General features: G+C 42.9%; 1 protein-coding gene across 4 annotated transcripts in view; it reads right to left on the reverse strand.

Annotated features, from left to right (window-relative positions):
• Positions 1 to 24616, reverse strand: part of MTCL1 (microtubule crosslinking factor 1) — a 190427-nt gene that overhangs the window by 146742 nt on the left and 19069 nt on the right. For all 4 annotated transcript variants that reach the window (XM_073679051.1, XM_073679050.1, XM_073679052.1 and 1 more), the window contains exons 2-3: positions 2800 to 3024; positions 39 to 197 (exon numbers count right to left, since the gene is read on the reverse strand). In XM_073679051.1, coding sequence (XP_073535152.1) covers positions 39 to 197; positions 2800 to 3024 — 384 coding nt within the window. The remainder of the gene's footprint in view (positions 1 to 38; positions 198 to 2799; positions 3025 to 24616) is intronic.

The following is a 24616-nucleotide window of genomic DNA, read 5'->3' on the forward strand; positions in this document are numbered from 1 at the left end:
CATGGAGGAACCTCTTGGCGCAGCACAGAAGATCTTACCTCTTTTGCTCTTTCCAGCTCGTTGTGTAATGCCTGTTTGGTCACCTCCATTTCAATTATTTGCTGACGTAAAATTTCATTTTCATCTTCTGCTTTAATTCGCTTCTCTTCCACATTTTCCAGCTCATGGTGCAATCTGACAGATACATCTTTGGCTACCTGTTATCACACATACAAAATGTTAAGTAAATGAACGTGAGACCTACAGAATGTTCAGCAGGTGTAAAAACTGTGCAGTGTCTGATCCTACATACCCTGTACACCACAATGTGGCCTGAGCTATTCTCAACGATATAACATAGGCAGGGGTGCACCGTCCATAGCGGCAGACCACACAACTGAGTGGAGCCATTATACTGAGTGGGATGCTGTAGAAGCATCATACTGAGGGGCCATCATACTGTGATGAGGTTGTGGGGGCTATAACACTGTAAAGGGGTTGTGGGCACATCATACTGAAAGGATATCACAATTTGTGGGGACAATGATAATGTGTGAGGTAGAACTATAGGGACATCATACTGTGTGAGGTTGAACTATTGGGACATCATACTGTAGGAGGTAGAACTATGGGGACATCATACTGTGTGAGGTAGAACTATAGTGACATCATACTGTGTGAGGTTGAACTATGGGGACATCATAATGTGTGAGGTTGAACTATAGGGACATCATACTGTGTGAGGTTGAACTATAGGGACATCATACTGTGTGAGGTTGAACTATTGGGACATCATACTGTAGGAGGTAGAACTATGGGGACATCATACTGTGTAAGGTAGAACTATAGGGACATCACACTGTGTGAGGTTAAACTATGGGGACATCATAATGTGTGAGGTTGAACTATAGGAACATCATACTGTGTGAGGTAGGAGAATTATAGGGACATCATACTGTGTGATGTAGAACTATGGGGACATCACTGTATGAGGGAGAACTATGGGGACATCATACTGTGTGAGGTTGAACTATAGGGACATCATACTGTGTGAGGTAGAACTATAGGGACATCATACTGTGTGGGGCACTTTAGGGGCATTATGCTGTGGGACTATAATACTGTGTTGGAGGCAATATACTTTGCTGGAGGCACTGTGGAGTCATCATACTTTCCGTTTTGGGGGACTTTGGACATACGGTATATGTTGAGGATGTAGATAATCAGCAGCTGCTGATTTGCTCTGGCTGTCATGTGACATTTTTAATGTCTGGAGATTAGCCGCGAGCATAGGGCTGAGAGCAGTGAGCAGAGCATGTCCAGGAGGTAAATATAGTTTTTTGTAAATATGTGCAGCATCCTGAGTCCAGTAATAAGCGGTTGTCCAGTTGTGTACAACCCCTTTAAATCTGCTCATACTTTTCTTACGAGTCCAGTGAGCTGTCTGTCACTGAGTAGGACCGTCGTCTGAAGTCCAGAGGGGGCATCAATCAATAATATATGTATTAATATATATATGTCACACAAGGTGTGGGAAAGACTTAGCGCAACACAAAGGGAAGAGGGGAAGGGAGTCCAGACTCTAGGGAAAGGGGGAAGTGGAGACCTCCTAGGTTGATCTAGCGTCACCCTGTCTCCCCTAACGTCCCTGTATTGGCTCTTCACCAATCGCCGCACGCATGCCTCGCCCTTTCCCGGGCATATCGCTAAGGCTAGGGAAGGGAGGAGATGAGCACTAGTCGATCTCCACTAAACACTATAGACAACAAGGGTACACAAACGGGGAAATTTCTTAGCTTTAGACGACTCCAGACAAATGCGCACAAGTCCTCAAGCTACAGAGAGGACAAAGTACTGCTCTTCCTAAAGCCTCACAAGTAGTAATGAACATCGCCGGCACCTCCCTCTGATACACAGCAGATATTTATACACCCAGACCAGGGAGTTAATTATCCAGAGAAAGGTAGCCGCTGGGTCCTAGAGTCAGCCTCTAAGAAGATGTCTGTAATGCCAAATGTAGAGATCTCCTGCAATCAACTGCAGGGCGACTGTCTGTCACTTCTGACACACCCGTGACAATATATTAATCTGCTACCTCAAAACAACATTTACAACAGTAGTGCAATAATGTCAGATGGAAGTGTTTTCTGAGCAGAAAATGATCTCATAGAAGCAGTGTGGAGAAACACATTTTGGATTTCTACATAATAAAGCCCCTTGCTCAGTAGAGGCCCTGGCATAAAAGGATAATTCTGGAACTAGTTCCTAATGAGCTACACAGCTGTACAATATGCCATTGCTGCGTGTCTCCCAGTTCCTAGGAAGTCTTATCGCTGACAGGAAGCACTCCAATGTGTGCTCCGAGAGTCCTAACTAAAGTAATTAGGCATCCCACCACGGCCCAGCCTAGGCCAAAACTGATGGCTTTGTTTAGCTGTGGGAATATGTCAGTTGACATTTTTAATTAATAGAAGAATAAATGGTTGAAATGAAAGGGAAATTCAGGAGAAGCGTACCCCGATGGACTTCGTTCATGTTGAGCGTGTTAAGACATTGCCAAGACATTCCAATTAGGTTTCAACACCTTCTTATAGCTCTCACTGCCTTATGAAGAGGTTAAAGAGGTGGTCTAGGACTCACATATTGAAGACAGGATAGGCAAATAGGAGATAAGCTGTGGTTCGGCCATTGCTGGAGCAGATATCAGCTGATTGGTGGAAGTGCTGGATGTCAGACACCCATCAATCTCCTACAGATTTATCATCAATATATGAGGACAACCACTTTAATAATGCCAACACCTTATAATACTTCTTTTACCTTCAAGTCTAGTTCCAGGCTCCTGATGAACTCTCCATCCACTTGACCTGTCTGTGCAACTTTTAAGCTTTTTTGCTCTGCTTTCCTGAGGCGGTATTGCAAAATACGGCAGTTCTTATTGGCTCGATCAAGCTCCCGTCGGAGCTCCTGCAACTGGTAAACATCTTCCTCCAGATAGCTATCCCGCATCTCCTCCATTTCAGCTCGCAGCTCATCCAGCTCATCCTGTAGAAAATCAGATCAAGAGTTATGAAAAAGATATTAGTGTCTGTGTACAGTGACGACAAGGTCTACAAAATGTAAAATAACAAATATTGATTCACAATTTTCGAGCAATTCACTTAAAGCCAGTAACATTTTTCAGCCATCACTATGGGTAGCTTAATGAACATGAATTTTAACCCCTTTACCCCCGGGCCATTTTCCATTTTTGCGTTTTCGTTTTTTGCTCCCATTGTTCCCAGAGCCATAAATTTTTTATTTTCGGTCAATTTGGCCGTGTACTGGAAAATGGGAAAAAAATTCCAAGTGTGGTACAATTGCAAAAAAAGTGCAATGCCGCAGTTTTTTTTACCACGTTCACTGAATGCTAAAACTGACCTGTCATTGTTATTCTCCAGGTCACTATGAGTTTGTGGACACCAAACATGTATAGGTTGCTTTTTATTTAAGTGGTGAAAAAAAATACAAAGTTTGCTATAAAAAAAAAAAAAGCGCCATATTCCGAGACCCGTTGCATCTCCATTGTTCGTGATCTGGGGCCGGGTGACGGTTTATTTTTTGTGCGCAAAGCGAACGTTTTTGTTGATACCATTTTGGGGTAGATCTAATGTTTTGATCGCCCGTTATTGCATTTTATGGCAATGTTGCGGCGACCAAAAAAACGTAATTCTAACGTTTAGAATTTCTTTCTCGTTACGCCGTTTACCGGTCAGATTAATTCTTTTTTTATATTGATAGATCAGGCGATTCTGAACGCGGCGATACCAAATATGCTATGTAGGGCTTTTAAACGACCAGGCGCAATGAGCAAAGCGGTGTTTAAATTTGGCGCCAATATCGCTGATTGGCCGGCGGCCGTGACCAATCAGCGAATCGTATTACTGAGGACCGGGGAGCGGCGCTGCCTGTGGGGGTACTTCCGCTGCGAGCAGCCGGGAGATGACCGGCTGCTCGCAGCAGAAGTATCCCGACCGGTGGCGCCGCTCCCCGGTCCTCCCTTCACACTTGCCGTCAGGAGATCAGCGGCCCTGGCCGCTGATCTCCCGACGGTAGCCACATGGACGACCGCGACCAATCAGCAAAGCAGTGTTTAAATTTGGCGCCAATATCGCTGATTGGTCGCAGCCGGCGGCCGCGACCAATCAGCGAATCGTATTAGTGAGGACCGGGGAGCGGCGCTGCGGGATATGAGCGGCTGCTCGCAGCAGAAGTATTCTGACCGGCGGCGCCGCTCCCCGGTCCTCCCTTCTCACTTGCCGCATGCCTCTTGCTAGGGCCGCTGATCTCCCGACGGTAGCCGTCTCCCAGCTGCATCGCCGCTGACCTCTGTGCAGAGCGGGGTTTAAATTTGGCGCCAATAATGCTGATTGGTCGCGGCCGGCGACCGCGACCAATCAGCCAAGCGGTGTTTAAATTTGGCGGCACTATCGCTGATTGGTCGCAGCTGGTGGCGGTGACCAATCAGCGAACCGTGTTAGTGAGGACCGGAGAGCGTGTTTAAATTTGGCGCCAAAGTTGCTCATTGGTCGCGGCCGGCGACCAATCAGAAAAGCGGTGTTTAAATTTGGAGCCAAGATCAATGATTGGTCGCGGCCGGCAGCCGCGACCAATCAGCGAATCGTATTAGTGAGGACCGGGAAGCGGCGCTGCCTGTACGGGTACTTCCGCTGCGAGCAGCCGGGAGATGACCGGCTGCTCGCAGCAGAGGTATCCCGACCGGTGGCGCCGCTCCCCGGTCATCCCTTCGACGGTAGCCGCATAGAGGTCAGCGGCGCCGCCGGTCGGGGTCCTTCTGCTGCGAGCAGCCAGGAGATGACCGGCTGGCGCCGGTCATCTCCCGGCTGCATCGCCGCTGACCTCCGTGTGGCAGATGAGCCGCTAACGGCCGCCATCTTTTTCTGAAATCCCGCATCGCTGATTGGCCGCGGCCGGACCAATCAGCGAAGCGGGATTTCCTGGACAGAAGGACAGACAGACAGATGGGATAAGACGATTATATATATTAGATTATATTATATATATATATACACTGCTCAAAAAAATAAAGGGAACACTCAAATAACACATATTAGATCTGAATGAATGAAATATTCTCATTGTATACTTTGCTCTGTACAAAGTTGAATGTGCTGACAACAAAATCACACAAAAATCATCAATGGAAATCAAATTTATTAACCAATGGAGGCCTGGATTTGAAGTCACCCCCAAAATTAAAGTGGAAAAACACACTACAGGTTGATCCAACTTTGATGTAATGTCCTTAAAACAAGTCAAAATGAGGCTCAGTATTGTGTGTGGCCTCCACGTGCCTGTATGACCTCCCTACAATGCCTGGGCATGCTTCTGATGAGGTTGCGGCTGGTCTCCTGTGGGATCCCCTCCCAGACCTGGACTAAAGCATCCACCAACTCCTGGACAGTCTGTGGTGCAATGTGACGTTGGTGGATGGAGCGAGACATGATGTCCCAGATGTGCTCAATTGGATTCAGGTCTGGAGAACGGGCGGGCCAGTCCATAACTTCAATGCCTTCATCTTGCAGGAACTGCTGACACACTCCAGCCACATGAGGTCTGGCATTGTCCTGCATTAGGAGGAACCCAGGGCCAACCGCACCAGCATATGGTCTCACCAGGGGTCTGAGGATCTCATCTTGGTACCTAATGGCAGTCAGGCTATCTCTGGTGAGCACATGGAGGGCTGTGTGGCCCTCCAAAGAAATGCCACCCCACACCATTACTTACCCACTACCAAACTGGTCATGCTGAAGGATGTTGCAGGCAGCAGATCGCTCTCCACGGCGTCTCCAGACTCTGTCACGTCTGTCACACGTGCTCAGTGTGAACCTGCTTTCATCTGTGAAGAGCACAGGGCGCCAATGGCGACTTTGCCAATCCTGGTGTTCTGTGGCAAATGCCAAGCATCCTGCACGGCGTTGGGCTGTGAGCACAACCCCCATCTGTGGACGTCGGACCCTCATACCACCTCATGGAGTCAGTTTCTAACCGTTTGTGCAGACACATGCACATTTGTGGCCTGCTGGAGGTCATTTTGCAGGGCTCTGGCAGTGCTCCTCCTGTTCCTCCTTGCACAAAGGTGGAGGTAGCGGTCCTGCTGCTGGGTTGTTGCCCTGCTACGGCCCCCTCCACGTCTCCTGGAGTGGGCCGTGGGGGGGGGGGGTGTTGCCCAATTAGAACTTCTGCTATGGTGCCCCATGATTTCTATGTACACCCTCCAGCAGTTATGCATTGTAGGATACAACCATTGCACAGTACAAGAAGGGGCATTTATAAGATTATCTCCGCACAGGAACATTTTTCTGACCACATCCAATTGTGAACCTTATTATTATCCCAAGATCTATTACGGGAATTAAAATGTACTTTGGGAGATGTATGCAGTAAGCTCCTAAGCTACCCCAAGTGGATGTGTAGCTCTATATCGTAAAATAGGAGTTCTTAGTATCTGAAATGTATGAAAATAAGAATCAGTACAACATTTTATTTTTATCAAAATCACAATGGAAAATGGACAGTCACTTTGAACCTGATATAGAGACTCATAGGGGTACAGAATGCCCTTGCCTATTATGACATTACCTTTTCTCTACAATGTTGCACCTGTTTAAAGCATAGGCTCACTCTCTTAACTGTAAGCTGTTTAATATGTTGGCAATTCTCACTCTCTTTGGCAAAAGACTATAAGCTGTCAGCTTGTCAGCATTTACTGTGTGAGGCTGAGTTCACACGATGCGTTTTTAATGCGTTTCCACTGCGTTTTTGCAGTTGCGTAAACGCCGCGGAAAAGCATTAAAAACGCATGGTAGAAGGGCAGCAATGTTCCCCAATTGAAATCCGCATGTGCTGTGCCCATGATGCGGATTTTTCCGCAGCGTAAACGCTGCGCTCAAAATTCCGCAACATGTCAATTAATTTTGCGGAAACGCTGCTTTTTTGCCGCCATTGACTTGCATTAGACCGCATGGAATCCGCATCACTGTATATGTTGATGCGCATTCCGTGCGGTCTAATGTGCGGATGGTACCCGGGTGTGGATGAGAGGACTCTCATCCAGACCCAGGTACCATTTAAAAAAAAAGAATAAAATAAAAAATATATATATTCTCACCTTCTGACGGCCCGCGCAGCGCTCCTGCTTGGTTCCCGGCACTTCGGGGTTGAATGAAGAAGGACCTTCGCTGACGTCAGAGTCATGTGACGGGTCACGTGACGCTGACGTCGGCAGGTCCTTCAGTCTTCACTGCCGGAAGCTGGGACCGAGCGAAGCAAGACACCGGGGGCCATCAGAGGGTAAAGTATATATTTATTTTTTATTTTTTGACATTCACACACTATATAAATCCATGCCGGCTGCATGGATTTATATAGTGTGAAGTTGACAAGCACTTTCCAAGTGATGCTAAAATCGCTTGGGAAGCGCTTGTCAACCCGCATGCGGAAATGAAAGTGAAGAACGCTCCATTTCCGCATGTCCCTGGCAGGAAACAGCATGTACAATCCGCATGCGCTTTTTCCTGCCAGGGAGATGCAGAAATGCTCAGGAAAAAATCCTGAGCATTTCTGCATCGTGTGCACATACCCTAAGGCTATGTGCCCACGTTGCGGAAATGAAGCATATTTTTTACGCTTCTCCCTGGCGGGAAAATCGCATGCGGATTTTACATGCGGTTTTCCCGCCAGGTAGAAGCGTATGTGAGGCGTCTTTGCAGCGACTTTGCATGCATTTCCGCATGCGGGTTATCAAGCACTTCTCCAAGTGATTCAAGCATCACTTGGAAAAGTGCTTGACAACTTGTTCACACTATATAAATCCATGCAACCAGCATGGATTTATATAGTGTGACCAAGTTATAGTTTAAAAAAAAGAATCAGAATGGTAAAAAATAAAAAAATAAAGTTTATACTCACCTACCGATGCATTCTGTGTCCCAGCCTTAGGCGGCGTGCCCACATTGCGTATTACAAGCGTATATGCTGCGGAATTTCCGCAGCGTAAGCGCTTGTAAAACGCATGTATATCCGCACCCCATGGTCCCCAATGGCATTCCGCAATGTCAATGCCCATGCTGCGGATTTTTCCGCAGCGTATATGCATCGGTCAAAAATCCGCAGCATGTTCATTAATTTTGCGTTTCCGCATGCGGATGGTACCCAAGTCTGGAGGAGAGGAGACTCTCATCCAGACCTGGGTACCAAAGAACCTGTAAAAAAAAGAATAAAATAAAGTTTATACTTATCTTCTGATGTCTTCCCGGTGTTTTCCCGCCGTCGCGAGGTGTGTTAAGGACCTGCCACGTCATTGAGTCATGTGACCCATCACACAACAGCGTGAGCCGCTCAAGACTCCGGACGGGGCACAGAATGCATCGGTAGGTGAGTATAAACTTTATTTTTTTATTTTTTACCATTCTGATTCTTTTTTTTTAACTATTACTTGGTCACACTATATAAATCCATGCCGGTTGCATGGATTTATATAGTGTGAACAAGTTGTCAAGCACTTTTCCAAGTGATGCTTAAATCACTTGGAGAAGGGCTTGATAACCCGCATGCGGAAATGCATGCAAAGAAACTGCAAAGATGCCTCACATACGCTTCTACCTGGCGGGAAAACCGCATGTAAAATCCGCATGCGATTTTCCCGCCAGGGAGAAGCGTAAAAAATATGCTTCATTTCCGCAACGTGGGCACATAGCCTGAGGATATGTGCACACGATGCAGAAATGAAGCAGAAAATTTCTGCATCATTTCTGCATCTGCCTGGCAGAAAAAACGCATGCGGATTGTACATGCGCTTTTCCTGCGGAATACATGCGGATTCACATGCGTTTCTGCATGCGGATTGACAAGCGCTTTCCAGGCGATTTTAGCATCACTTGGAAAGTGCTTGACAACTAGGTCACACTATATAAATCCATGCAAACAGCATGGATTTATATAGTGTGACCGTATAAGAATGTTTAAAAATAAAAAAATAAAGCTATACTTACCCTCTGATGGCCTGGCGTGTGCTGCCGCGTTCGTTCCTGGCTTGTTCCTGGCTGCCGGCATATCGCGAGACATTGCGCTGAAGGGCCTGCGGTCACATGACTGTGACGTCACCGAAGGTCCTTCAGTCTTGCACGCGAGCAGAGGGAAGGAGACCGGGGGCCGTCGGAAGGTGAATATATCTTTATTTTTTATTTTATTCTTGTTTTACAGCTTTTTTATGGTACCTGGGTGTGGAGGAGAGTCTCATCTTCTCCACACTCGGGTACCATCCGCACATTAGAACGCGCCAATAGCGCAAGTACAAATGCAGTCTTGCGGAATTGGCGCATTCTAATGCAAGTCAATGGCGGCGAAAACGCATTAAAAACGCATCGTGTGAACTCAGCCTTAGAGAAATAGTGTTTGAAATGTAAGCATAGATACCAATCTACTTTGCTACTTTACTGTAAATCCTACAGTATTCATAAGTTGTAGGCAAGTCCTGTTTTTTTCCTAATGTCACCACAAAAACCTCAATATGAGAATAATGCATTATCAGTCATATGTAAATGTTTTTTGATCCATTTTGTTCCATTGTTGTTTCATTTGAACATTGAATTATTTTTCTTGTTTTACGTCCACAAAAAGTGCCGTAGTTTTAGCCATCAGAAAATGGCAGTGATTTGTTTTGTTATAGATTTTAGAAATGCTGCAAATGTAATCATAAATCTAGCGCAACCTATAACAATAAATTGGCATAGATTTCATCTAGATTTAAGTTAGTTGCTAAAATTCTACTACTTTTTACAAATGTGGGCTTTTGACTCTTCCGATAACATGAGCTTTAAATAGCAATTTCAGAGACACAATGTAATATATAAAAAAACAAAAAAAAACAAATCAGTGCTACATATGTATCAGATATGCTGCAAGGCCACATGTCTAATAGGAAAATTGCAGAATAATAATATTTACAGTTATGGTGATGGCAACTGAGTAAGAATATAAAGTTTCAAATGTATTTCTTAAGATAGAAGCACTCATTCCATTACCAGCCTGCTGCCCTTGGGATATGAACACACTATTATTAGGTTTGCACTCAATTTAAGGCAGGAAGGAGGTACAGTATGCCAAGGCAAATTCGAGGAAGGCAAAGCTTTCCAAAAAGCCTTCTCTCCTCCGTATTTACATGGACACTGCATCCCATTAACACAACAAAATAAAGACAAATTAAAATATAATTAACCGCAATAGTAATACATGTGAGAAAGGAGTAGGATTGTTGTATGTAAAAGATGTAAGACACAGTTATTGACCATTTCATTACAGAAGAGGTGAGGAACCTTTTAACTGCCAGGGGCCATTTGGATATCTATACCATCACAATTGTCAGCTTGTGACATACGCGGCTCCCAGAGTAACAAGCGCGGCTGGCCATGACATAGTGGGCATAGTGACGTCAGCGCGAGCTGGGAGCAGAATTCAAATGCGTGAGCGGCACCAACCCCTGACTAAATGTGAGGAATCACATCCCTATGACTAATCGAGCAGGTATGATATAAACATATAAAGTGCTTTTTACACATGATATTAGTGCCGATTTTAATGAAAAAAGCGTGTTAGTAATGTACATTGCATCACTAACCACGCAATGGGGGCAGTTTAGATACTATAAGTGACATAACAGGTTCCCTTTAATTAACTTGCCCCTAATGTGATGGCTAGAGCTGTTTCTCTTTGGTGCGATATTAGGTGGTATTGATGATTTTGCCACTCGTAACTGCTTTTCCAGATTGGTGTCGGTCTGGAGCGCAGTTGACTTTTAGCAATGAATTTTGAAAAGAACTTGCAGCAGTAAGTTCAAAACACAGTTGTATATTATACTGCAGGTCTCCTCACAGGGGGGAATTCATAGCTGCTCACGTTACACTTATAGAATTCAGGCAGTAGGGGGTCTGAAGTATGTACATCACATAGGAGACACTGGGATCTGTACATCACAGGAGATGCTGAGGCATATACATCACAGGAGATGCTGGGACATATACATCACAGGAGATGCTGGGGCATATACATCACAGGAGATGCTGGGGCATATACATCACAGGAGATGCTGGGGCATATACATCACAGGAGATGCTGGGGCATATACATCACAGGAGATGCTGGGGCATATACATCACAGGAGATGCTGGGACATATACATCACAGGAGATGCTGGGGCATATACATCACAAGAGATGCTGGGGCATATACATCACAGGAGATGCTGGGGCATATACATCACAGGAGATGCTGGGGCATATACATCACAGGAGATGCTGGGGCATATACATCACAGGAGATGCTGGGGCATATACATCACAGGAGATGCTGGGGCATATACAGTTATATGAAAAAGTTTGGGCACCCCTATTAATCTTAAGCTTAATGTTTTATAAAAATTGGTGTTTTTGCAACAGCTATTTCAGTTTGATATATGTAATAACTGTTGGACACAGTAATGTTTCTTCCTTGAAATGAGGTTTATTGTACTAACAGAAAATGTGCAGTCTGCATTCAAACAAAATTTGACAGGTGCATAACTATGGGCACCTCACCAGAAAAGTGACATTAATATTTAGTAGATCCTCCTTTTGCAAAAATAACAGCCTCTAGTCGCTTCCTGTAGCTTTTAATGAGTTCCTGGATCCTGGATGAAGGTATTTTTGACCATTCCTCTTTACAAAACAATTCCAGTTCAGTTAAGTTTGATGGTCGCCGAGCATGGACAGCCCACCTCAAATGATCCCACAGATGTTCAATGATATTCAGGTCTGGGGACTGGGATGGCCATTCCAGAACATTGTAATTGTTCCTCTGCATGAATGCCTGAGTAGATTTGGAGCGGTGTTTTGGATCATTGTCTTGCTGAAAGATCCATCCCCTGTGTAACTTCAACTTTATCACTGATTCTTGAACATTATTGTCAAGAATCTGCTGATACTGAGTGGAATCCATGCGTCCCTCAACTTTAACAAGATTCCCGGTGCCGGCATTGGCCACACAGCCCCAAAGCATGATGGAACCTCCACCAAATTTTACTGTGGATAGCAAGTGTTTTTCTTGGAATGCTGTGTTTTTTTGCCGCCATGCATAACGCCTTTTTGTATGACCAAACAACTCAATCTTGGTTTCATCAGTCCACAGGACCTTCTTCCAAAAAGAAATTGGCTTCTCCAAATGTGCTTTTGCATACCTCAGCCGACTCTTTTGTGGCTTGCTTGCAGAAACTGCTTCTTTCGCATCACTCTCCCCTACAGCTTCTCCTTGTGCAAAGTGCGTTGTATAGTTGACCGATGCACAGTGACACCATCTGCAGCAAGTTGATGCTGCAGCTCTCTGGAGGTGGTCTGAGGATTGTCCTTGACTGATCTCACCATTCTTCTTCTCTGCCTTTCTGATGTTTTCCTTGGCCTGTCACTTCTGGCCTTAACAAGAACTGTCCCTGTGTTCTTCCATTTCCTTACTATGCTCCTCACAGTGGAAACTGACAGGTTAAATCTCTGAGACAGATTTTTGTATCCTTCCCTGAACAACTATGTTGAATAATCTTTGTTTTCAGATCATTTGACAGTTGTTTTGAGGAGCCCATGATGCCACTCTTCAGAGGAGATTCAAACAGGAGAACAACTTGCAAGTGGCCACTTTAAGTAGCTTTTCTCATGATTGCATACACCTGGCTATGAAGTTCAAAGCTCAATGAGGTTACAAAACCAAAAAAAGTGCTTTAGCACGTCAGTAAAAAGTAGGTAGGAGTATTTAAAACAAGAAAATGATAAGGGTGCCCATACTTATGCACCTGTCAAATGTTGTTTGAATGCAGATTGCACATTTTCTGTTAGTACAATAAACCTCATTTCAAGGCAGAAACATTACTGTGTCCAACAGTTATTACATATATCAAACTGAAATAGCTGTTGCTAAAACACCAATTTTTATAAAACATTAAGCTTAAGATTAATAGGGGTGCCCAAACTTTTTCATAAAACTGTACATCTCAGGAGATGCTGAGGCATAAACATCACAGGAGAGGCTGGAGGCATATGCATCAAGGAGGGGCTGGGGACACATACATCCCAGGAGACATTAAGGCACATGCATTACAGGAGGGGCTAAGGCACACACATCACAGGAGAGAATAGGGCACATACATTACATGAAACGCTGGGGACATATACAGTGAAGGAAATAATTATTTGATCCCTTGCTGTTTTTGTAAGTTTGTCCACTGACAAAGACATGAACAGAGTATAATTTTAAGGGTAGGTTAATTTGAAAGGGAATCTGTCACAACTTTGGAGTTATCAGACCTCTACTATGGCCATACAGGGTATAGAAAAGTAAATCTATACATACCTGTATGGCCCATAGTAGAGGTCTGATTGCAGAAAAAAGAGCTTTAATCAATTCTATTTTGTACAGGCTTGGCGTCCGGGGGACGGGAAAAAATACCCGCCTATGTGCTTAATTTTCCCCCAAATGCCCGCCTGTATGCTTAATTATCATATTACCCCCTCCCCTGCACGTCACAGGGCCTTGTGACGTGCACTGTGCTCCCTGAATTCTCAGGCATACAGGCAGGCATTTGGGGGAAAATTAAGCACATAGGCGGGGATTTCTTCCTGTCACCCAGAAGGCAAGCCTGTACAAAACAGAATTGATTAAAGCCCTTTTCTCTGCAATCAAACCTCTACTATGGGCCACAAAGGTATGAATAGATTTAGTTTTCTATACCCTGTATGCCCATAGTAGAGGTCTGATAACTCCAAAGTGGTGACAGATTCCCTTTGACATTGAGAGATAGAATATCCAAAAAAAAAAACAAGAAAATCACATTGTATAAATTAGATCAATTTATTTGCATTTTGCAGTGAGAAATAAGTATTTGGCAAACAACACAATACTTGGTTGCAAAACGCTTGTTGGCAAGCACAGCAGTCAGCCGTTTTTTGTAGTTGATGATGAGGTTTGCGCACATGTCGGGAGGAATTTTGGTCCACAGATCATCTCTAAATCATTAAGATTTTGAAGCTGTTGCTTGGCAACTCGGAGCTTCAACTCCCTCCATAAGTTTTCTATGGGATTAAGGTCTGGAGACTGGCTAGGCCACTCCATGACCTTAATGTGCTTCTTTTTGAGCCACTCCTTTGTTGCCTGGCTGTACGTTTTGGGTCACTGTCTTGCTGAAAGACCCAGCCACGACCCATCTTCAATGCTCTTACTGAGGGAAGGAGGTTGTTGGCCAAAATCTTGCGATACATGACCCCATCCATCTTCCCTTCAGTTCGGAGCAGTGCTTTGCAGAAAAGCACCCCCAAAGTATAATGTTTCTCCCACCATGCTTCACGGTTGGGACGATGTTCTTAGGGTTGTACTCATCCTTCTTCTTCCTCCAAACACGGCGAGTTGAGTTAATGCCAAAGAGCTCAAATTTTGTCTCATCTGACCACAGCACCTTCTCCCAATAACTCACAGAATCATCCAGGTGTTCATTGGCAAACTTCAGACGGGCCTGCACATGTGCCTTCTTGAGCAGGGGGACCTTGCGGGCACTGCAGGATTTTAAACCTTTAAGGCGTAATGTGTTACCAATGGTTTTCTTGGTGACTGTGGTCCCAGCTGCCCTGAGATCATTAACAAGTTCCTCCTGTGTAGTTTTAGGCTAATCTCTCACTTTACTCATGATCAAGGATACCCCACAAGGTGAGATTTTGCATGGTGCCCCAGATTGATGTCGACTGACAGTCATTTTATATTTCTGCCATTTTCTTACTATTACACCAACAGTTGTCTCCTTCTCACCCAGTCTTACTTATGATTTTGTAGCCCATTTCAGCTTTGTGCAGGTCTATGATCTTGTCCCTGACATCCTTAGAAAGCTCTTTGGTCTTGCCCATGTTGTAGAGGTTAGAGTCTGACTGATTGATTGAGTCTGTGGACAGGAGTCTTTCATACAGGTGACTATGTAAGACAGCTGTCATTAATGCAGGTAAAGAGTTGATTAGGACCGTCTAACTGGTCTGTAGGAACCAGAACTCATAATGGTTTGTAGGGGTTCAAATACTTATTTCTCACTGCAAAATGCAAAATAATGTATCAAATTTATACAATGTGATTTTCTTGATTTTTTGGGGGGATATTCTATCTCTCAATGTTAAAATTAACCTACCCTTAAAATTATAGATTGTTCAAGTCTTTGTCAGTGGGCAAACTTACAAAAACAGTAAGGGATCAAATAATTATTTCCTTCACTGTACATCACAGGAGGGGTTGGGGGCATATACATCACAGGAGGGCTGGGGGCATATACATCACAGGAAGGGTTGAGGGCATATATATCAAAGGAGGGGCTGGGGCACATTAATCACAAGAGGCACTGAAGCATATACATCACAGAAGGGGCTGGGGCACATACATTGCAGGAGATGCTGGGGGACATATACATCAAAGGAAAGAATGGGGCATATACATCACAGAAGGGGTTGGGGGCATATACATCACAGGAGACGTGAGGGCATATATATCACAGGAGGGATTGGGGGAACATACAACACTGGGGCATATACATCACAGAAGGGGCTGGAGCACATACATCGCAGGAGATGCTGGGGAGCATATACATCACAGGAAAGAATGGGGTATATACATCACAGAAGGGGTTAGGGGCATATACATCACAGGAGACGAGGGGGTATATACATCACAGAACGGGCTGAGGCATATACATTACAGGAGGGGCTGCGGGCATGTATATCACAGGAGGGGTTGGGGGCATATACAACACAGAAGACGCGGAGGCATATATATCACAGAAGGGGCTAGGGAATATACATCACCGGAGTGGCTGGGACACTTACATCACAGGAGACACTGGGATATATAGATCACAGGAAATGCCTGGGCACATACATCACACTAGGTGCTAGGGCACATACATCACAGAAGGGGCTGGGGCACATATAGCGCATGAAATAAATATTGAACATGTCACCAATTTTCTAAGTAAATATATTTCTAAAGGCACTATTAACATGAAATTCTCACCAGATGTCAGTAAAAACCCATCCAATCCCCACAGGCAAAGAAATCAAACCATAGATATCCATTAAGTTATGTATAACAATGAGAAATGACACAGGGAAAAAGCATTGAAATTGAATTAATACTTTATACAAAAGCCTTTGTTGGTGATGACCGCTTCCAGATGCCTTCTGCATGGAGAAACTACTCACATGCATTGCTCAGGTGTGGTTTTGGCCCATTCTTCCACACAAACACTCTTTAAATCCTGAAGGTTCCATGGGCTCCTTCTATGAACTCTGATCTTTAGTACCTTCCATAAATGTTCTATTGGATTCAGGTCAGGGGATTGGCTGGGGCATTCTAGCAGTTTTATTTTCTTTATCTGACACTAACTGAGAGTTTCCTTGGCTGTGTGTTTCGGATCATTGCAGTGCTGAAATGTCCACTTTTGTTTCCTCTTCATCATCATGGTAGATAGCTGCAGATTTTTTTCAAAAATGTCTCAGTACATTTGTCCATTGATCCAAGTATATGAAGTTTTCCAGTGCCATATGCTGAAAAACAGCCCCACGCCATGATGTTCCCACCTCCAAACTTCACTATTGGTATGGTGTTTTTGGGGTAATATGAAGTGCCTTTCGGCCTCCACACATGGTGTGTATTATGGCATCGAAAGAGTTCAATTTTGGTCTCATCTGACCAGACTATATTCTCCCAGTATTTCACAGGCTTGTCTAAATGTTGTTGAGCAAACTTTAAACACGATTGAACATGCTTTTGTGCATGGTGAGCGTGCATACAGGCCATGGTGGTTGAGTGTATTACTTATTGTTTCCTTTGAAACAATTGTACCTGCTGATTCCAGGTCTTTCTGTAGCTCTCCACAGGTAGTGCTTGGCTTGGCTCTTGGACCACTCTTCTGATAATTCTTTTAACTCCTCTGAAATCTTGCGCGGAGTACCTGGTTATGGCTAATTTATGGTGAAATAATGTTTCTCACTATGGCCCCAACAGTGCTCACTGGAACCTTCAGTAGTTTAGAAATTCTTCTGTAACCAATGCCATCAGTATGTTTTGCAAAAATAAGGTTGTGAAGGTCTTGAGACAGCTTACTGGTTTTACCTATCATGAGAATCATGAGATCTTTCTTGTGTGGCACCTTGGTAATGAGACACCTTTTTATAGGTCATCAGTTGAACCAGCTGATATTATTTTTCACTAAGTGGCAGGATTCCTCTCTAATTACAGATAGATTTCAGAGGTTGTCATGACTTTCCATGGCTTTTTGCACCTCTCTTTCTTCATGAGTTCAACATTTCTCATTATTTCACGTAGCTTAATTTATGGACATCTATGGTTTGGTTTCTTTGCCTATGTGGATTCGATGGGTTGAAAATTTCATGTCAATAAACCCTTTAGAAATATATTTACTTAGAAAATTGGTGACGTGTTAAATACTTATTTTACCCACTGTACATCACAGAAGACGCTAGGGCACATACACCACAGGAGACGCTGGGGCACATATATCACAGGAGACGCTGACACATATACATCACAGGTCGAGACGTTGGGGCACGTACATCACAGGAGGGGCTGGCACTGCTGTTGTCGTCTGTGGGAATGGAGCGGAGAGAGTGCTGACTCCGCCCACAAAGTACGTCCTATCGCTGCCATGCTTCAGGACGTCATGCTTCATTGCATGCGCCACAGCATCAGGACATTAAACTTCATTGCATGTGCCACAGCGTTCAGTAGGTAACGCTGCGTGTGCATGATCACAGTGTCAGGAGGAATTAAAGGACCGACTTTTTTTGGCCACTGACCTGAGAGCTGCGATTCCCGGCCCTAGCACTGCAGTCCCCTGGAATCTATCCAGTGGTCAGAGAAAAGGGTTTAATGGGCCGGAGGTTCCCCACCCTCGCATTACTGTAAAGTTTATCCCCTTTGATTACAAGTCCAATTTTGGCAGAATTTGTTTTTGCTTACAAAATTCACATTTGTAGTTGTCTGAGGGCTTATATTTTTAATACTTTTTCATTCAGGACTTGTAATTGTGATATAAGACTTATACCAGAATACTGGTATTAAAGTCGTATACCAGAATACTGATATTATCTGTTGGATTTCTGTTTGTGTGTGTTTTTTTTTACAAGAAACCTCCTCCATTTAATAAAAAAAAGATTTTGGTGCTTTAATCTTTTTGTTTTTTTTTCCATTTTTATTTTATCATATACCATGAGAGTCTTAAAAGGGTTTTCCCACGAACAAACTTAATATTAATCAACATTTTAATCAATAGATCTTGGAATAATAATAATTTCCACAATTGCATGTGTTGAAGAAAATGTTCCTGTGCTGAGATAATCTTATAAATGTGCCCCTGCTGTGTACTGTGTAATGGCTGTGTCTGACCGTGCAGGGACATGGTCTGATCATACCACAGCTCCTGGGCAGGGGAAGACGCAAAAGAGAGTATACAGATTTTACAGCAGGGGGTCACAGCTACTGCTTTCTGTGAGGTAAAACATTGCTTTCAAAACAGGGAAACGTTTTGCCTCACAGAATCAGCTGTGATGTCTGTGTACTCTTTTGCGTCTTCCCCTGCACAGGCAGATACAGCCATCATACAGTACATAGCAGGGGCACATTGAGAAGATTATTTTAGCACAGAAACATTTTTATTAACACATCCAATTGTGTAACTTATTTTTGTTCCAAGATCTAATAATTAAAATGTACTTTGTTTGTGGGAAAACTCCTTTAAGTGTTTTAACCATTTTACTCCATATTGGGACTCTTGGCTTCAGCCAGTGCCTCAATATACATTTCTTGGCTTTTAGTAGTATTACGTCTAATATCTTTGATGCCTTATACCCTTTTGCTTTGTCATTTTAATCCACAGGTATTTAGTGAAAAATCATTGCCTGAGGGTTGAATGGTACTACGATATCACACGCCTTCCTTACATAATCTTGTATATCCTTCCATATGGATGTTAATTGTGGCACTCAAACAAGTCATCAGATTTACTTTTTTTTTGCCCTTAGGGTAATGCCTTAGGTAGTGTTCCGGTGCATCTGTACATGGCAAATAAAATGCATGTGTAGCCCAATGTGTTGTTCTAAAATACATTATCCTCCAAAACATAATGTACATTGCGTTGTCGACCTATTCTCTGGCTTATAACATCTTAGTGGATATGACCTTGTTCCCTAACTCAGTATCCCCCCTTCTTAAAGCATTTTTTTTGCTTTCAGGCAGTAAAGTCTGTTTTCTGAGTTTTTGATGTGTTAAATGTATTGAATCATGTCTTGTTTTTGGACCTATCATGTCATCCATCAACCCCAGTTTTTCTACCTTACCTATCTCTTTTACTAAAGATTTGAAGTAGTCTATATACAGCTCATATTTAAAGGGTTATAGAGACTAACTTGCCAGTCACTGGGTTCCGACCGCTGGGACCCATAGCAAGATTGGGGCTTTAGAACCCAGTCAGTATAGAATTCTGTTCCATGTCCAATAAGTGTCCCACTACAAAGAAGAAGGGAGTCGCCCTATTTTAAAGTGCACCTGTCAGTAGCATTGTGCTCAGTAAACTACATACACTGTCAGGTAGGCGACATTGCACTGATTAAAATGATACCTTGGTTGATGAAATCCGTCCTGTGGTTCTTGTGTAATCTTTACTTTCAGTTTGGAGATAATGAGATGCTCGTGCTCCGGGGTGGCCTTTGGAGGGTACTCTATCTAGTGCTCTTCTTACATATTCATCTGTATGCTCTTATGACAGCTTACTGTGCCTTCACTGACCTGCCTCCTATTTTACCTAGCCCTGCACTACTAGATGCATTATGTAAAATGGCACCATTTTGTAGTACATACCACTTATTAACTTTAGTAATTTTGGAGGGGGGAAGCCTAAAAATGAAAATAAATAACATCAGTGCCCCAATTTTCTTAATCTCCACACCATTACCTTTTTTTATCTTTTACTAAGAATTATTGCAATATCAAATAAGTATACTGCTATAATTACAAATAGAACCACTTTTAATAGAAAAGGCGCAGAGCAGTCTGGGTAGACACAATTGTGCTGTACAATATCATCTCTACATTATTTTCAGCTGCCAAAAGCTGCACCTCCCCTTCATTCTTCGGATATTATAGCATGCACTGTTCATATAAGAAGTCAATTGGCGATCATAAGGATTGTTTTCCCCTAACATTGATCAATATGGGTGTTCATACATACGATTCTTCTTATGACCGTTTGACCCCCTCCTGCCATTATGGTTCGGTAGCATATATTTTGAATATTTACACAAGGGGATATGCTGCTGAACAATAATTATTTCAAGGCTCATATAAAAGATGATGAGGACAGCAGACAAGTAAGCCTTAGCTCATTTGTCAGCTGATTGCTGAGCATGTCTACACAGAGCAATGATTGAGAATGAGTGTTCCTATGAACATTCATTCAGATAATAATGGGCTGGTATACAAGGGACTTCACAGGTGATGGTGCACCAATACTGACAGAGATTGACAAGGTTTTTAAAACTGATTGCAGTTTTATTTTCATTCATAGAGAAGAAAAAATATCTGCAAGTAAATATTCCTGATAAAAGTGACAATAATTAATGTATTATTATTGGACAGAAAAAAATAAAAGTATAAAAGACACAGTAGAGCACGTTTTTTTTTTGTTTAGCTGAATTCACAGCTGGCATCTTTCTGTTACCCACCATAGCGACAGGCTATGCTAGAAATAGGGCCAGCCTGCCCTGGCCCACCCAACCACCATTACTGCAACTTTGAGGAAGAAATAAGACAGAAGTATGAAGGGTATATGTTTCTGTGTTGGACAGCCTCACTTTAGTACCATCAACCATAACAGAAGATGAGGATATTGATTGGAATGATTGAAATGTGGCAAAAATAATGGTAAATGCACAATGAATCCAATATGATCAGTTATGTTTCTTGTTTTTTTGTAATCTGATATAGCAAGTAACCGTAATCGTTTCCAACATGAATAGTTACCAAGGAAACTTTACAACTAAACAGAACAATCTGAGAACATATAGTGCTTGATGCTGTAGGGGGGCAGAGAGGACCATCATGATGATTCCTGTATTGTACCTTTACTGACCACACAGTAAGGGCATGCAGTTTTTGCATAACTATAGACATTTTTACAATGCAAAAGATACAAAATATACACATTTTGAAAATGCACTACTTTGCAAAAATCGTATGTGTCAACTACAAACTATTTTTGACTGCATCAAAACCATGTTATGGCTGCAGAGTGGCCTTACGCTTAGGGTACGTTCACATTAACACAGTGCTCTCGAGCAAGCACTATGACGGGTTTTTGTCGGAATCCCTCGAAAAACTGTATTCCGAGGGGAGCCCCGACTGAGTCATTCACTAGAATGAAGCCATTCTGTGAGTACTCGTCTTTTTCAGACCCGCATAAAATGTGGCAAACCACGTTTTTGTGCATATCTGAAAAAAAGAGAAATACAGTGACTCCGTCAGCTTCAGTCAAGTAAATGGATCCATCAGGGCTCTGTTGGGGTTCCCATTGGGAATTCAGTTTTTGAAGGATACCCACAGAAATCCTGATGAAATGCTCAATGGAGAACACTGTATTAATGTCAACCTAGCCTTATAAAACACTACATTTATCCCTACTGTCTGAAAAAGTTCTGCATCACATAAAAAAAATGGAGAGATAAAAAAAACTGCAAAAAAAAACACCTAAACTAAAAAGAATAATCTAAGTTCATGGAGCTTTGGTTTTCATTTAACAGTGCTGCCCATTCTCCTGATAACACTCTGCAGTCACTCCAAGTGACTACAGACTTCTGATTCCTGACAGTATTTATGCAAACTGAATACTGATTACCTGGCTTTTTAGCTGGCTGGCTATTATCAGACCTTGCCAGGTATAGCTTTTAACTCAGTGGTGTGTTTGCTCTGAGCTCTGATCTTTGTTGAAGGATCTTGGATTTGCCTTTTTGACTACCCGTTTGTATTACCCCTTTTGCCTTGACACACACTGACCTTGGTTTCCTGACCCCGGACTTTACCTTTGACTATCCGTTTGTATTATTCCTTTGCCTATGATATACCCTCCTGGCATTTGACCTCAGACTTCTTGACTTCCCCATCTCACAGTTTTCCCAGGCATTGAAATTCTACATGCCCATTCCTAATACATATTAGATGGTTTTATGGAAAGCAAAGGGTTTGACCATCAATAATCTTTTCTGTTTTTAGACCTTTTACCTGCCATAAATATTTTTTCTGCCAAATTGTAAGTAGGAGTAGAAAACTGACAACAACCTAAATCTAAAACCATTCATTTTCAGTCCTGGTTCTATGTTCTCACTGAAGTAGTCATTTTATGAATACTATTTAATGAATGAGGATGGATGGTCTCAGAATGCAAATAATAGGACACTACAGGTATAACGTAATGTGAACAAACACCAGCAGCCTTTACTGCTAAGAGCCTATTGTCAGCCACCTGCTGTATAATCAGGACAGCAATAATTGGTCTTAACAAACAACCTTCAAAACAAATGAAAAACAATTGTCAGGAGATTAAGCATCAGGTGCAGGTAGAAGACAGATGGACCATCACAGATGGGCTCTTAGTAAAAGAAATAGACCATAAGAAAAGATCTGCCTGTAACAGGATGTAAGGAGACGGCGACTTATATTATGCTTATATTGGAGCTAGCAAGCTCATCTGACAACTGTTCAGAGGTATCTCAAGAGCTTCTAAGTCAAGAATGACCCATTGCTGTGGAGATATGACTATCAGAGATTTACCTAACATGGAAGACTGCAATGTATGCTGCAGTACAGACAGTGCGTACATCACTAATAGGATGTCACTGGAAAAAAACAAATAACAGCATAGCATAATGTCTTTTACTGTATACCTCTTGTATACTGCAGGTAATTGGCCAACACATGTCAGCATACTGAATGCCTATAGGACAAGCTTCCAGCATTCAAAACTACCGGCCTGACTGTTTTCGACAAGAAGTCCTCCCTCAACTCTATGCAGTCATTGGGCTCCAGAAGTGTAGAACCTGTGAAGGCATACAGAGGATATTCTACTATGGGAATCAATTATGGGTGTATGCTTTACAGAGAGGGCGATTTTATCCACATGAACCCGTCTTTTATGAAGAAGGGTAAAGCTCTGGAAGAATTAACATTTGGATATATAATAACCTAAGGTGCAGAAGTAACACTGGGAATTTCGGAATAGAGAAAGGAGCTATCCATGTTAATGAGGCTCAGATGGAGAGTGTAATTAGAGGACAATGACCTACAATGTCTTTTCTTACACCAGCTGGCAGGGCTCGAGTGATGTCACAGCCATTATTAGGGATTAATAGGGTCTTAGCAGTAAGTGATAGTGACAGCACAGAAGCCCCAAATAATAGATGTAAATCAGGGGGGCTTTTCTGTTTTCAGACAGATTGGGGATGTTTAATGACAAGTAAGCATCCATTCCTCTGGTTATAGCACAAGTTTTGCAATGGAAACTTTGCAGCCCATGAAAGTCGACATGTGGTGTGATTGTTTTACATCTGTAACATGTGAATTTTTTCTGCAGATTTGCATTGCTAATTTTACCAATTTCAATGTAGAAGGTGTCATACATATGGATTTTGCAGCTAATTTGGTCCCTGTGAGAATCACTAAGGTCCTTATATTTCCCCATTTTTCCTGCTTCCGACTCAATAACTGACTGTTTACAGGCTGTCTAATGTATATTATTCATGGACAGGTGCCATTGTCACTTTGCCTTTCGTGGTTTAAATGTTCTGAATGATTGCTAAGAATGTAAATAGTAATACATGTTAAGACCTCAGTCAGATATCTGTGGTTTTCATGGATAGAACACATAGCCATTGAAGTCTATAGCCGGAGTGCACAACCTGCAGCCCGCGATGCCATTCTGTGCGGCCTCCCACCATATGGACAGAATAATGCGTGACTGACAGGTAAACTATATGTGGGCAGCCTCACATAGAAGAGGAGTGGCAGCAGCTGAGGAACAGGGACTAGCAGGTACTAATGGTGCCCTGTGTAGACATCTCTGGAAGCCCCATACATAAGGATAATGGGGTCTCTTAACCAATTTGGCTCCAGAAAGCAGTATATAAATTAGACAGGAGGCCTTCTGGGTCTGTGCTCACCCCATTGTAGTGTATGTGAGCGCTGAAACATTAGGAAGTAAGCAAAAGACCCATGATCTATTGTAGAGCCATGTACATGCATCATCTCTTCCTCTTCAGGGCCCATTCACAGTTTTTTTGAGGATTCAGAAGAGGATTTTCCTGCAAATCCACATAAAAAAAGCTTCAAATCGTCTTTAAATAAGCTTCCTATTAGTTTTACTGGGAAATGTTCAAAATAACGTGAAAAATAACAGTACTGTGTGCACTAAAGGAGCTATCCAACTGAATCCAGTCTGAAACTTATTCAAAGAGTATTTGATACA

This window comes from Phyllobates terribilis, unplaced genomic scaffold (assembly GCF_046119375.1).
Source record: "Phyllobates terribilis strain yellow unplaced genomic scaffold, ASM4611937v1 Scaffold_4__5_contigs__length_816908805, whole genome shotgun sequence".
Taxonomy (NCBI): domain Eukaryota; kingdom Metazoa; phylum Chordata; class Amphibia; order Anura; family Dendrobatidae; genus Phyllobates; species Phyllobates terribilis.